Source organism: Notolepis coatsorum (assembly GCF_963971535.1).
Source record: "Notolepis coatsorum genome assembly, chromosome: 13".
Lineage (NCBI taxonomy): Eukaryota > Metazoa > Chordata > Actinopteri > Aulopiformes > Paralepididae > Notolepis > Notolepis coatsorum.
The window spans coordinates 117,413,798-117,430,401 of record NC_140177.1 but is presented as its reverse complement, the minus strand read 5'-3'; the positions used below and the strand labels follow the sequence as shown (position 1 = coordinate 117,430,401).

At 42.0% G+C, this 16,604-nt stretch overlaps 1 protein-coding gene across 1 annotated transcript in view; it reads left to right on the top strand.

Annotated features, from left to right (window-relative positions):
- The window catches only part of efr3a (EFR3 homolog A), a 463,079-nt gene extending 446,701 nt beyond the window's left edge, over positions 1-16,378 (top strand). Inside the window, exons 18-22 of the mRNA XM_084327782.1 lie at positions 3,907-3,992; positions 12,405-12,453; positions 13,908-14,011; positions 14,431-14,480; positions 15,375-16,378. Of these exons, the coding sequence (XP_084183908.1) occupies positions 3,907-3,992; positions 12,405-12,453; positions 13,908-14,011; positions 14,431-14,480; positions 15,375-15,480 (395 nt within the window). The 3' untranslated portion in view covers positions 15,481-16,378. The remainder of the gene's footprint in view (positions 1-3,906; positions 3,993-12,404; positions 12,454-13,907; positions 14,012-14,430; positions 14,481-15,374) is intronic.
- The last annotated feature ends 226 nt before the right edge of the window (positions 16,379-16,604 follow it).

Here is a 16,604-nt window from a genome sequence, read left to right as displayed (position 1 = left end):
CGAGCTGTTGCTGTGAAAAGATGCGGCAGGCTGCCTCCTCGTGTACCGGAGGGGACACGTGATGCAAGGCTTCTATTCTCACTACAGCCAACCAGTGGGAGGCATAGTCTAGCAACCTTCAAGACAGGGGAGGGAAGAATTGGAAATACGAAATTGGGATGGGAGAAAAATGGGGAGAAAAAGTGGATAAAAAAACCCAGCTAGATTATCGATAGTATATGTGTCCTCATGCATGAAGAGAAGCAGGGTCTGAAAAATCGATTCTCCGTACTTTGGTCGGCGCGAACCTCACACACACACACACAGACACACGCTCCGATGGCGGTGATAGGAACATCTGATTACCCCAAGATTCGTAACATAAAGGCCTTACCTCACATCTGATGTCATGCAAAAAGATTTATCCAATTCCTGATCGCCATTCCAAATATTGATCGCGTTTGTTGATCCAACGTTATATATCCAAAACACAGTCCTCAAACACATTCCTCAGTCCTCAAACACAGTCCTCAGTCCTCAAACACAGTCCTCAAACACAGTCCTCAGTCCTCAAACACAGTCCTCAGTCATCAAACACAGTCCTCAAACACAGTCCTCAGTCCTCACACACAGTCCTCAGTCCTCAAACACAGTCCTCAGTCCTCAAACACAGTCCTCAGTCCTCAAACACAATCCTCAGTCCTCAAACACAGTCCTCAAACACAGTCCTCAAACACAGTCCTCAGTCCTCAAACTCAGTCCTCAAACACAGTCCTCAGTCCTCAAACACAGTCCTCAAACACAGTCCTCAAACACAGTCCTCAGTCCTCAAACACAGTCCTCAGTCCTCAAACACAGTCCTCAAACACAGTCCTCAGTCCATCTGTTATAACAATACTGCATGCCCGAGAAGTAAAACCTGGACCGGACTTATTTTTTCTATGCACAATCCAAGCCAATCCAATGATGTGCAATACCATCCGGGAGACGATAGGCGGCGGTATTTGCCCTTTGCGAGCTCAGACCCATTCCCAATGATAACGTCAGGCTCGAGGGATGAAAAATGAATGGATATCGCTAATAAAAGAAATATGGATTAAAACCCGAGATTTCTCGGGTTTGGTGCCCAGAGCATGGCGAGTTAACCCGGACTATCTCGGGTTTGGCCTCCAGTGAGTTACAGAAGCACACACCACACTTACGCTCTCTTACTCGCTCCTCCAACTCATGTCTACTTGTTGTGAGTGCGCTTGTGTCTCTCTTCATTATTAGAAATGACACTTGTGATGAAAGAAGATCCTTTGGGATTGACACATGAATCAGTGGTGAAAACAAACACCTTATAAGAGCCTAGTAGCACTTTGCAGACTATATTTTATTCATGATTTCTGTCCCGCACCTGCTCAAATGTGTGCGTGGTTTATCTGAGCAAGCAAGGTCTCTCATTAGGGCCTTCTTGCTGCTAGCTGCTTATGCATTGTTAAAAGCAAGTATACCGAGACCTTTCGTCATACTTGTTCAAAGTGCATGCTAAAGGAAACAGAGGTCCTTGTAGGATGTGGTGTTTTCTTGGTGTTTTTTTTCCCCATCTAATTCCACTGCCTATCATTATGACCTTGGTACATTATTATTCATATTGGAAAGAGACAGGTATTTTAGACGGGTAACATTTCCGTAATTGTATATGAATGATGATATAAAGCTCTTTATCATATAGACCTGTTTGCTGTATATGTCAGACTCCGTAATCGTGCATCACAGGGGCAAAAAGGAACAAAATCCTGGTCAGAACAACGGGGCAGACTACAATATATTTGCATTTGTTAGCCATGCTAGCGATCTAAACAATCAATCCATGCCAAAGCTCGATATGTAAAATGTGAAAGACTCACAGTCACATCCATGCTGATTTGGCTAAATGATATCCAGCCGTTTTAGTTTGAAACAACTTTTAGTCAGGGGAGTGCCATGGATTCTCCATAGAGCCCTGTTGTACTTATTTTAGCGCAGCAGCTCGTGCAGGTAGGGGCCAACTTAGTCACGTGACGCGAACAGGTCTATAGTGTAGTCTAGGTTCCCAAAATGTTTCCATGTCAAGGGCCACCAAATAGATATTCAGATTACGCCAAATAGATATTCAGATTAGGCCAAATAGATATTCAGATTAGGCCACCGATTATGTCCCAAATACCCCCTTCTGAGAAGAGTGTTGTTGTTATATAGTTGTTAGTCCAGAATCACACAACTGTCTGTCCTGTAAGTGGAGAGAGTGACACCTATGATCAGAAAAAGTTATTCATATACATTATCTCATTGTGAACCTCTAGTGAATTATTCATATAGACAGTATTCCTCATTTTGCTTGGGACTTAATGGGACCCCCTCAAAGGACCCTAACCACTGTCCTAGTGAACCAAATCATTCAATGGTTGTGTTTTTCCGTATGCACAGAATACAGTATGTGTATGCAGACAGTGGCTCAGGAGGTAGAGTGCTCGTCTGGTAATCGGAAGGTTCCCGGTTCGATTATTGCTCCTCCCCGGCAGTGTGTCCTTGAGCATGACACTCTGTTAACTGCTTCCGATGAGCATGGCACCTTGCACGGTCGCTTCCGCCATGTGAATGGGTGAATGTGAGGCATAAGTTGTAAAGCATAAAAACACTATATAAATGCAGTCCATCCAATCTGTGTTCTATAGGCCTGTCCCTGACAGGATTTATATAGTCGATTTTGAAATGTGCAGATAGTCTAACACTTAACACTTATTAACACTTTGAGTGCCAGTGACGAGATATCTCGCTTTTTCTTTATTAGCGATTTGAATTCATATTTCATTAATCTAGTCTCACGTTAGTGCTGCAAACTCTCTCTGAACTCCATTGGGAAAATACCGCCCCCTATCGTCTCTCCCTGTTGTACTGCACCCCTTTGGAATGGATTGAATGAAACACATGGGGAAAAAAATACTGCTTCCTCATTTTACTTCTCGGGCAAGTCACCCGAGAGGATCGGATTCATTGCAGAGCCCCAAAACAGCGTGGAATACATATTTCCAGTACCCAGCGATGGATCAATAAATGCGATCGATATTTGGAATGGCGATCAGGAATTGGAATAATCTTTTTGGAGAACATCTGATCTGAGGTAAGGAATCTATTTTACCAGTCTTAGGATAATCAGAACGTTTTTTACAGAGATATCAACGTGTGCCCTGTGTGTGTGCGTGTGTGTGTGTGGTGATCAGGAAATGAGAGCTCGCTTCTATAGCGTGCATAAGTACACATATACTATCGATAATCTAGCGTTTATTTGAAAACGATTCATAAATAGGCAGAAAAATGTTTTTTGTGTATTCCAGAATATTCCAGTAAAGGGCGATTATCACAGAATCTTTATATTTTCCTGAAACTTCAAAATGGTATAAAACGGAAATGAACCGATTAAAAAACAATCCGTTTCGACAATGTTGACTGCAAACAAGTCATTGATAAGCGACGGCCAGATTAGACACATAGCCATAATTTAATACATAGTTTATGCATTTGCAAATATGAGAGCTCTATCATTGAAGTGGACGCTGGCATACAGAGGCTTTTAGCACTCCGCATGGCTGGCACTGAGTGTGTTAAGCACCCCCCACCTCGACTAGTCGAATAGTCAACTAATCGATCGAAAGGAGCCGTAGTCGACTGCTAATCTATCAGTCGGATGCAAAACATTTATAAAAAAATCAGACATTAACTAAGCACCCCCCACAGCCCAAATGGAATGACCCCAAAATTTTACTGATCGATTGGCAGTCGACTACGGTTCCTTCCGATCGATTATTCGACTAGTCGAGGTCCTCCCTAGTTCTATATTGACGAGCCTCTTGCAGTGCAGTATAAAGATGTGATGATGAAAACGGCCTCTTTCCGTGCCTCCAGATGAAGACCGTCTGACCAGGAGGAAGAGCTTCGTGGACACCATCTCCCTCCAGGTGGACATCATCTCCACCAGCCTGCCGGACAAGGTCAGTCTTCACCAGGAAGTCTGTTTGATATCTGCTGAAATATGCTTTTTTTTAGGTTGGTGCATGGATATTGGATTTCTGTCACGAGAGCAATAACCTGGAAGAGGGGTGATGGATGGTATTTCTGACCCACAAGTGTGGGAGTGCAAGTTCATCAGATAGTTATGTGTGCGTTGTGTAAAATGAGAATATCTGTTAGCAACGTCCCGCCTTGATCTCACTTTTTTAAATATTTGTGTATATAATAGACCAGACATTTTCCAAATGGTCAAAAATTTCATTTGTTCTTGAACTGAAAGCACGTTCTCATACACCTGAATTTGCATACAGAAATGCCCCGCCAGCTCCTTATAAGCGTTGCTCGACTTTGGAACGAGTGTCTCTAAAGGCCACCGCCTACTCTGTCTGGAACGACCGACTCTAAAGGCCACCTCCTGCTCCGTCTGGGGGTTGGTGAGTGTGGTCATGAACCAGGGGGGCAGCACATATCCACGATCTCCTAATAAAACAAGTCATTTGAATAATAGAAGCCTACTGTTGAACAATTAATTACGCACGTATATACAGTAAGTTCCTGGCCAAATTCCCAATCAGTTCTCTGACATCAAGGCCACCTAATAATCCATGTCTCCTGAGCCGCTCAGCCATTGTGTAGTGTGATGTGTGCCGGGTGCCAGTGTATGGCAGCCTTTGAGCCTGCGTAGTCCAAGGTTGGGTGCTATCAGTGAAGGAGGCAATTTCCACCCTACATTGTAAAGCGCTTTGTCTAGAGCAGGGGTGGCCAACCCGCGGCTCGCGAGCCGCATGCGGCTCTTTGCCCGTCAATGTGCGGCTCTTCCATCCATAAATTTTTTTTTTTTAAATTAAAAAAAAAACAAAAAAATTTAATTTTTTTTTAACCTTTTTTTTTTTTTTTTACTTTTTTTTTTTTTATGTCACTCATTCCATAAGGACGTAGAATAAACATTTACAAATTTTTTTTAAATGGTCCATTTGCATGTTCTTGGTATCTGAATCTAGGGACATATATGGATCAGTGTCAGAAATAGTGTGTCTGTTACTAGGCTTGAGTAAATTGTAATGAACCAAAGGAGAATATCAATTCTATTTAAATTTTTTTTTATCTTTGACTGTAAATAACACCATGCTAAAATTGACCAGACCTGAAAAATCTAAGCAAATGAATAAAGGGAAGATGATTAAACAGAAGGTTTTGTAGATACAGTACTGAATTCTGCCATCTTTTTTATAATGTAAATTTCTCCACCATTTTCATCATATTGCAACACCGTTTTTTGCAAGACGTTCACAGAAAGGTAGAGAAACTAACTGCGTTCTGTTTTATGGCAATAACGTTCAGGTTTGTGGGAGATAATCCCAAAAAATAAGAGAAATTAAAAAGTAAATCCAGAAGTCAGATGATTGACAGGGGCTGGTGTGAGCTGGGTAGGGTAGTTTTTCGAAATTTGAAAGCCCTGCGTCTCTTCCTTCAAAAGACTACACTCACTTCTGGCTGTGCCACTTCCTCCTGTCAATATGCGCCGGTTTCCGACTCAATGCCCTGAGATTTCTATAATCTTATATTTCACTAATAACAGTTAAAATAATTGGTAAACAAACATAATGCTGAAAATATACACGTTTACTGTATATCTCGGGCTTAAGAGGTTAACCCTGTGAGGCCCAAATTAAAAAGAAATTAGCAACTTCAGAGGCCAGAGGGTGGGACATAGGAACACATTTACTATCAAATAGCATTGTGAGGCTGAACAACAGGACCAATTGACTATACATGTGCTTAAAGGGGAACTATCTTATAAATGGCTTTTTTCAGTGTTTACCATTGTTTCTTAGCTATGTGGACTTATATTAATAGGATATATGTCTCTAATTCTCATATTGGCGAATTCTTCCAATTCTCCTCTCACAATATTCACCCTCACTGAACTGAGTCATCTGAAAATGTGCATATCTGTGATGTCAGAGATTTCTCAGCTGCATAATAATGTGGCAGTTGATGTGGCAGTTGGCACCAGGCCACACAGTGGTTGGAGCCCAGCCTCAAAACGGCTTAAGATCTTGAGGTAGAAAAATGCGGTTTTTAGTACTTGATTAGAAATACAAAACAATGCATTTTTTTTTTTTTAAACCTAGGTGTTCCATAGACTCACAGGAATTGTGTAAAAGTGCCCAAATAGTGAAAGAAATAGTAAAATATTTCCCCTTTAACATTTTTTAAATAAACATTATTTTTTTAAATGGCTAAAAGTGATTTTGTAATTTTGCAACCGTGGGTCTCACAGGGTACTTTTAACCCTGTGAGGCCCAAATAAAAAAGACATTAGCAACTTCAGAGGCCAGAGGGTGAGACCTATAAACACATGAAGGGTGCCGTGACTGAAAAAAAAGGTTGAGAAACGCTGGTATATGGTGTCGCTCTTTGTGGTACCACAGTAATTTTTTTGTGGCTCTTAGTCTCTGACTGGTTGGCCACCCCTGGTCTAGAGTGTCTAGAAAAGAGCTATGCAATTCATTATTATTATTATTATTACGTACCGATTAGCCATGCATCTCCTTGCTCGAGGTGCACACCCACAGAGCTGTTCTGTAAGATGAAGGAGTTATGTACACCTCCTGGGAAGCGTGAGACAACGTAGAGCAGGTGGATGATGCGCACGTGCCCAAGGTGGACAGTACCTGGACGTGTGGTGGCATAGGGTTTGAGCGTCTGGCCCGGCTCCTCAGTGCACGATCAGTGATATCTTCCAGCAGCAGTAGTATATATTGCGCGCGCGTGTGTGTGTGTGTGTGTGTGTGTGCGCTGAGCACAGCTGCCCAGGAGTGCTCCGTATGCATCCTCACCAAGCCGTCTGCATCAGGCTGCTGCATCGTTGCTAATAAACTATATATTTATATGGAATTCGTTAAACGTATCCTTTGTGTCTGTTGTCATTTGTGTGGGTTCAACTCGTGAACAGTAAGATGCGCAGTGGAATGTTTCTCCACTGGCTCTTAACACTTTGAGTGCCACTCACGGCTAAACTCGTGTTTACAATAGTTATGTTGAAAGCCACTCACGAGATTTCTCTGAATTAATTTTTTGTTAGCGATCTGAAATCATATTGCATCACGCGAGCCTACCCTAGCCTACCCAAGGGCCGCCGGCGATCAGATGTGAAAAAAGCACCCCCTATCGTCTCCCAGATGACATCAGGGATTTTGGAATGGACTCAATTAAAATGGATGGGGGAAAAAAAATATTCCAGTCCACATTTTCCAGTCCACTGATGCAGCCGGGGTTACCAGAGTTCATTCTGGATCCTCTGAGCGCCGCGGATCATGAGTTCTACTGTATACACGTTAGATCTATACACTTATCGATTTTTTCGAATGGTGATCAGGAATTGGAATATACCAGTTGGATACCATCTGATGTCAGGTAAGGAATCTATGTTATCAGTGTTAGGATAATCAGACTCGTTTTGATGAAGATATAAGCTTTTTTCTGATATGTGCTCCAGCGGTTTCACTGTAAAATCCATGAGGAAATGAAACCGGCTATTATCAGCGCACGCCTCGAATGTGCGTGCGTGCGTGCACGTATACTATTGATCATCTAGCGTTTATTTGAAAACGATTCATAAATAGGCAGACAAATATCAACGTTCTGGAATATTCCAGTAAAAGGCGATTATCACAGAATGGGCTGTTTTTTACCTCAAAACGGGTGCTTTTCAAAATGCTCTCAAACAGAAATGAAGCGATAAAAAACCAATCTGCCTTGACAGCACTGACTGGAAAATGATTCTTTGATAAGCGACGGGCAGATTAGACACATAGCCATAATTTAAAACATAGATTAGGCGATATTAACGTTAACACTTTAAGTGCCGAAAACGTGTTTAGGCGTCTTTCCTAGCCATGCTAAAGTTGCCGAGGACGCCCTAACTCGTCTTTAATATCAATATTTCAAAAATCTGTGATCGAAATCATATTTTTCCTCAGCAGCCCTGAGACACAGTGCTGGCCTCCTCAACCCTCTAGCGGTTCAAGAGCGCCATCTGGTGGCCGATCGGCAGAAGCGCCAAACAGGAAGTCATGTGGATGAAGTGGTGATCACCCATATTACTTTTGGCCACTCTCTATAGCTCCCGCGACTCCATCTTGAAACACTCGATAATAGATCGCTCGCCCTAACTCAATAAACAACGTTATTTGGACGTATATATTATTATACAACCTGGAAATGGACCGGGTATTTCGACATCCCATAATGGAAAACTGTCTACCCCACACTGATCGCCCAACGGCCCGCGGAGACTGGGGTGAGTTTTAGCGTGTAGTATTACCGTGTTCGACACTAACTGCTATGATGAACATTTGACCCACATTAGATGAATGGTATAACGTTGCCCACGGAATTATAAACGATCCCCCGCCCATCCGGTCATCATCAGATGATACGTAGAAACGTCTAGAAGCACGTCCATTTGAAATTTTTCATCTGGCACCGATCGCTACCAAACTGTATTTGATCATCAATATAATGCATTTGGGGCTATAAATCACGTTCTGGAGAAAGCTGCAGAAAGAGATGAAAACATACTTATACTTTAGATCATATTTTAGTATGAATATGTGAATGAAAAAGTTTAACGTTCATACACCCTGAACAATACATATAGGACATTGAATGGGCCCTAATAATGGCAATCTAGCAATAGAATTAAAAAAGTTATAGCCCTGCAAAAAAGGGGAACTTCTCCATAGACGAATAGAGCTGGCAAGGGATGGTATATCATGAATTTAACCTTCGGCAGTTAAAGTGTTAACATTGGCGCAGATGGTGGCATTCAAGCACTAAGTCGTGCGCCCCCTGGTGGCACTGAAAGTGTTAAGATGTGCACACTAAGCAATGTATTGTTAATGATACAAATATTGTTGTATTTTTTCTCATTTTTCTATTTTTCTCCCATCCCAATTTCGCTGTTTCCAATTCTCCCCTCCCCTGTCTTGAACGTTGCTCGCATATACCCCCCACAGGTCGGTCATAGGGAGTATAGAAGCCTTGCATCACGTGTCCCCTCCGGTACACGAGGAGGCAGCCTGTCGCATCTTTTCACCTGCCAGCGCGGACTCTCATTGGTGAGGTGTAACGTGTGGGAGGCTCACACTACCCCCGCTACTTCCTGTCTCTGCTGTGCAGGCGTCCCCCAACTGACCTGTAGGAGTCGCTGTCCACAACGTCCAGATTACCACCCATCGACTTCCACCCACTAACTCTGCCAATGAGTTAGTATGACGGCTGGCCCAAGCCGGAGGCAACGCCGACAGCCGGAGTCGAACCCGGTGTCTCTTGCGTTGGTGACGAGCGCAATGTCCGCTGCGCCACCCAGCCGCCTCTTGTATTTATTATTATTATAATTATTGAATTCCGAGGACGTCTGTAGAAAATACGTGAATGCAACAATCAACAATGATTTCTCCCAAATGAAGCCGTTAAGAACATAGGCACACACCAGTCTGTCTGACTTACGACCAGTGTTGCGATGCTCATATCAACACTGGTTGCACGCACGCTAATTACGCCACGTGCACTCCCAGGCGCGTGCACGCGCTCCCGCGCATGCACATAAATGTTCCCTCGCATAAGGACAGACTAAAAACAGTGCCTAATTGCCTCTACGAATGGAATGTAACACCTGACGACCGGTGCTATTGATATGCAAAGTAGCCAGGTGGGTACTGCGAGTTGGCGCATCAGTCGAGTGCAGCGCATTCCTGTGTGCATGCGCGTGCTTCTGCTCACAAAACGTTGGTTGCAACCTCGTCCCATGAGCAACGCATCACTGCTTACGACTGCCTTTCCGTGTTTGTAAATCCTGTTAGTAGCTACGAACGAATCTCCAAAAATAAACCGGTCGATAGCCTTCCCAATACAAGGGTCCAATACAAGGGTATGTAAGAGTACATGTGTCTTCCACATATCCAAGTTATATATTCTAATTTTGGAATGTAGAAAATAGGGTAGATGGTTACAATACATTTACATTTAACATTTAATCATTTAGCTGACACTTTTATCCAAAGCGACTACAAGTTCTGTATGACAAGACATCAGGTCAGCTGAGTAACAATGTTCATCAAAGTGTTGAGTGCTACAGTGTAGGTTAGTATATTAGGACAAGTGCACGACAGTAAGGTTAGTTAGGGTTAGATATTATAGTTAGGGTTAGAGGGCAATCTCTAGCATCAGTGAGTCCCATAACATGCTTTCCACTATAATGTTCTGCTTCTAGGCACATTTGAGGATGCCATACGTTTAGCTCCAATTACCTACTTTGAAATTTGGTGTCATCTTGCTCCATCATTAATTCAATAGTCTGATCGGAACACCTTCAGAGACGGGCTTATGTTTTTGTCTCATTGCATACAGAAGTTTCACTACCCCCCCCCCCCCCCCCCCCCATCCATCCACTGATTGAAATAAGTTGTCAATGATCAGACCTCACTCATCAAGTGAAATATATGTCACAGTGTGGATGTAATATAGTTTTTTCTCTGCTGAATTGAGAAAAACTTGGAAAATACAGTAGAATCCATCTCAGTGTTTGGAGTTTAGTTCTCCTGGCCATCATTGGGTGTTTGGCTCCCTCTCCTGGCCATTTCTAGTATGTTTCCATGGCCTGTCTGGGGGTTTCACAACCTCTGGATGTGGTTCCGATGTGGTATTGTTGGAGGTACAGTATATGCAACAAAAATTATAGAAATAGACAAGAATTACTGCACTTGTAATTCAATTGTCGTGGTAATTAAATTGTGAAGTAATTCATCAAACAATTCCTCCCCCTTACTCATATTCAAGCCTGTTTTTTGTTTTAACTCTGGATGCATGGATCCACAAAACGGCCCCTTTAACTTTGATTGCTGTCTGAGTTACCAATATTTGAGTCGGGGTCCGTAACGAGGTTCCATCTTATTTGGTTTCAAACTCTTCATAAGAACGAGATCACCTGTTTACTATATTCAGAGACAATATTGATAGATCATAGATGTTTAATATAATTCTGTAAATCAGTCAGATTGTCTGGGAATTTATCTTTTGTTAACCAAAACCCCCAGTGGGAATGGTCTTGCCATCAGAACTTTGAATGGGCTCTGTTTTGTGGTGGCATTAGCCATCAGACGGATTGACAAAAGTACCAGAGGCAAGGCATCGATCCTATTCAGCTGTGTTCCTATCGCTCTGTGTTATTGTCTCTCAACCAACACATCAGTTGAAAGCTAAAATGGCTGCCGTTTGATTGATACATCGCTTGACCTATTACGTGGTTCCAATCTCGGGTTATAAAACCAAACAGCCAATGAGCGTCAGTTAAAAAAAAAGTGATCACCTCCGGTTTTACCTCGGTTTTGTTTGATTCTTCCTGTTGTGGAAGATCTCTAACTTTAACTCTCTCTGTGAGTTACATATTCAAACCTTTATTAAATGCATATATTATTCATATTTAATATAAAATTGATTATAGAGAAGGCTTATGCTATTGATGTGTAGAAATCACACTTACAGCATGGCAGATAGGGGTGATTGTACTAAAGGCTAGCATGCTAGATAGGGGTGATTGTACTAGAGGCTAGAGCATGGCAGATACAGTAGGGGTGATTGTACTAAAGGCTAGATCATGGTAGATAGGGGTGATTGTACTAGAGGCTAGAGCATGGTAGATAGGGGTGATTGTACTAGAGGCTAGAGCATGGTAGATAGGGGTGATTGTACTAGAGGCTAGAGAGCATGGTAGATAGGGGTGATTGTACTAAAGGCTAGAGCATGGTAGACAGGGGTGATTGTACTAAAGGCTAGAGCATGGTAGACAGGGGTGTGTGTGGAGAGGATGGGTGAGGTGGTGGGGGGGGGGGGGTTGGGGGTTGAAGTATGGGTAATTGTGGTGTAATTTGAGCAATGCACCTGCAGAATAATTATTTGGTACTCTTTCAATTCATTTATTTCTGTGGTAAATACAATTATAATAGCAATAATAACTACCATAGCCTACCAAAATGACCCCTAGAAACAACCCCCCGCCTGTGAGCTGAGCAGTACTACCATTATTTACCTCATATCTAGACCCTCCGTTACCCAAACCCTCAATCGGGGAACACACACAAACCTAATGTGTCAGAAATATAATAGAACTCAGGTCGCTTAAGGTCACTGTCATTCTGAAGACTTTTACATCCTGCCCTAACCTCTGCTGATTTATTCCTTTCACAGTTCAGCACATTTCCTCAGTAGGTGACTGGCAGCTCACGCTTCACAGAGCCCCAGGTCCTGTTCACAATAGTGTGATTCCACATAATCAGGAAGAGCTTGAATGATCCTTTTGTGTTTTTTTTGTGTGTGTCTGTCTCTAGTCGCAACTGGCGGAAGAGATCACCTTCGAGACGCTGAAGAAAGCTATTGGTGAGATAATGGAAAATGTATTGGAATGACTGTCCTTTTATTTAAACTTTCACCTGATCAAACCTGCACATACTGTACATCACAAAGTTAAAGGGGCACTTCACCAAAAAACAATCCTGATTATTTTGCACATAATCTCACACACATCCAAAAGCTCTCTTTAATTTGACAGTTATTGAGAGTAAATTAGTTTGAATATGGCCACCAATGATGTCATCAGGGACATTGCATCCATTTCTTTGTTAATATACATAATTTCAATTAGCTGTAACGCAACACAAGGATTCAATGTTCCCAATGACATCACTGGTGCATATTCAAACTAATTTACTCTCAATAATTGAATTAAATTAATGTGTGCAATTTTGGGATGCGTGTGAGATTATGTGCAAAATAAATTAGCATTGTTTTTTGGTGAAGTGCCCTTTTAACAGATACTGCATATACAAGTCAGATTGTGGTTTAAGTTTGTTTAATGTCAGTTATATATCTGCTCTTAGAAAATTAATTATATCATCATACCCATTCCTACATTTTAAACGTTTACATTATAACTTTTTAAAACAATTCCATAGAGTATGTATGCATGAACATTTACCACTGAGCCATCTATTCAGGACCAAGAAGAGTTTGTCCCCCTCACTAATCTGTGATGTTATTCTGATGTAGCCTATGCAGCTCTGTGAAGAACGAACTGGAAAAGACAAATGCCGGGGGTTTGGGGGGAAATAATATGGTACAAATTAAACAAAAAGGCTCACTGTCTACCTCCACCTTGTTTCATTTATATTTCTCAAGATACACATGATTTATTCCATTCATGATTATAATGAACTTTTATTTTTTACATTAATTGTTATGGCTGTATTGTTTTAAAATCCCAATAATGTTGTGGGTCCAACCGGATCCGTAAACATTGGGTGAGTAACAAAAACGTGAACAACCACACCAGGGTTGATCTCCCATCGCTTCACCTCAGAGTGCCCCTCAAAGTAACCCGCATCCACACTGTAGCCTACATTGGTCACACCGTACGGAGGTTTAATGATGTGTGGGCTGTTAGGGGGACTGGCTGTTCCGGGGGGGGTTCACATGCCTTAGAGCAACATTGTACTTATTTTATGCCTATTCTTACAGTATGTCTGCACGTTAACGTTGCACTACTTTTATTGTCTTTATTACCTATTCTTATGTCTGCAATTTATGCATGTTTTTTTATGCGCATGTTCCTTTTATACTAATTGCTGTGGGGCACTTTGGACTGCAGTCCATGTGTGAAAAGTGCTACAGTATATAGATAGTTATTCATATGTATTATTATTATATTGTAAACAATTTATGCATTGAAATGTCTGTAAAGTCTCAACGACATTGAAAATGAGGGTGACCTCAATTATCCTTTTCGGGAATAAATAAAGGTTTGATTGATTGATTATAACCACATCTTGTTTCAGATACCACCGGCATGGAGGAGCAGGAGAGGGAGAAGAGGCGACAGGTGATCGAGAAGTTCCAGAAGGCTCCGTTTGAGGAGATTGCAGCTCACTGCGAGTCCAAGGTGAGGAGCAGGATTTCCCTCTTAAAGGGGCACTTTAACACCAAAAAAGGATGCTGATTTATTTTGCACATAATCTCACACACACATACAGTACAAACAGTCTAAACAGTTTTGCACAGATTCATTTAGTTTGACAGTTATTGAGAGTAATATGGCCACCAGTGATGTTATCGGGTACATTTGAATCCTGGTCTTGTATTAAGTACAGCTCCTTGAAATTATGTAGATGTCAAACTAAATGAATTTGTGCAAAACAGTTTAGAGTTTTTGTATCTGTGTGAGATTATGTGCAAAATAAATCAGTGTTCATTGTTTATTTTTTGTAAAGTGGCCCTTTACTCATCTAAAAGCAACATTTGAAGCAAAAGGTTTTGAAAAAGACACTCCTTGCACATCTTAAAATGTTTTGTTTTTCCTAGGCCAATTTGTTGCACGACAGACTGGCGCAAATCTTCGAACTTACAATTCGGTACGTAAATCATTTAGAACTTTATCTTACTTGGTTTGTGTCTTCTAAAGGTTCCTTTTCTTTACCACTTGTGGTTTGGTTTGATAAACAATTTAGAAATAATTATAATTATAATGAATAGTTATGTTAGATATTAAGTTGGCTAACTTTTGTTGAATAATACAGAGGTTGCTGGTAGCACTAACACCGTAACATGCCTTGTCATTGCATCACAAAGCCTTTCCCCAGCTGACATTCTAATGCAATGTAAACTACATACAATGTAGTAGTTTAATATCATGACATAGCTGCTTTACCATACATCTCTAACCAGCCACAGAGATGCAATTCTTGGTTTTGGTTTCCTTTGGTTTTTCTCCACTTCTCTCTCTGCTCTCGTCTTCACTGCTTCTCTCTCTCTCTCTCTCTCTGCTCTTGTCTTCACTGCTTCTCTCTCTCTGCCCTCTTCTCTCTCTCTCTCTGCTCTCGTCTTCACTGTTTCACTCTCTCTTTCTGCTCTCATCTTCACTGCTTCTCTCTCTCTCTGCTCTCTCTCTCTCTGCTCTCATCTTCACTGCTTCTCTCTCTCTGCTCTCTCTCTTCTCTCTCTCTCTCTCTGCTCTCGTCTTCACTGTTTCACTCTCTCTGCTCTCTCTCTCTCTCTCTCTCTCTTTCTCTCTCTCTTTCTCTCTCTGCTTGTCGTCACTGCTTCTCTTTCTCTCTGCTCTCTCTCTATCTCTCTCTCTGCTCTCGTCGGCATTGCTTCTCTCTCTCTCTCTGCTCTCTCTGCTCTTTCTCTCTACTCTCTCTCTCTCTCTCTCTGCTCTCGTCTTCACTGCTTCACTCTCTCTCTCTGCTCTCTCTCTCTCTCTCTGTTCTCGTTTTCACTGCTTCTCTCTCTCCCTCCCCCCACAGGCCTCCGCCCAGCCCTTCTGGAGTGGTGTCCCTCTCTGCTGGTCACACTCAGCACCACTCCGTCCCCGTCTACGAGATGAAGTTCCCAGACCTGTGTGTCTACTAGCCAACAGAGTGGACATGTGCTGCTCAGAATTCACATATCGCTGTTGAAAAGGCCAAAACCCTCTTATCTCCAAAAGGAAAAAAGGGATCAGGAATCAAGGAAAAACGATCTAATTTTCAGATTGATGTATTTTTGAAGTTATATGTTGGGTTTTGAATGGATTTCATTGTGTAGAGTGATTAAACTTGCTCACAACCTTAGAGAACCATATAACCTTTCAATTCAAGTAAAAACTATGAAAATCACCAATAATTTGGGAATTCAAGGTTTTTAGCCTGACAGCGATATACCATCAAACATCCCAAACCAGGCCATTTGGCAAAACACACATGTGAAAACACTTTCAAATAATTTGAAAGTGCTTTTTGAGGTGCACTTGTAATTAACCTCCCAGGACGCTTCAAGAGTCTCACAAGATGAGAACTGCATAGTGTGATGTTGAAAGACACAAACACAGCGCTGCTTATGATATTGTAACTCAACCCCCTCTTCATACACTAACCGTGTCCACAAGCCCTTCTCCCTACTTACAATTCTCACTTAACGATACCCATCACATACAAGACTCACACAAGCAAAACACATGCGCTACATTAACGCTCATTGGCAATACACTGTTCAAAAGAACTATGACTAGCTTGTGGGTTGTTGCGTTGTCATCCATTTCACCTCTAATCTTGCTTCTTTTGTGTCCTGTTGCTGAATAATCTAAACACCAAGAAATAATGAAGTTGCCTCTTACGGTGTGCTGAGATATGATGATGAGCTGAGATAAGATGATGATGAGCTGAGATAAGATGAGGAGGAGCTGAGATAAGATGAGGAGGAGCTGAGATAAGATGAGGAGGAGCTGAGATATGATGAGGAGGAGCTGAGATAAGATGAGGAGGAGCTGAGATGTGATGAGGAGGAGCTGAGATAAGATGAGGAGGAGCTGAGATAAGATGAGGAGGAGCTGAGATATGATGAGGAGGAGCTGAGATATGATGAGGAGGAGCTGAGATAAGATGAGGAGGAGCTGAGATATGATGAGGAGGAGCTGATATATGATGAGGAGGAGCTGAGATATGATGAGGATGAGCTGAGATAAGATGAGGATGAGCTGAGATAAGATGAGGAGGAGC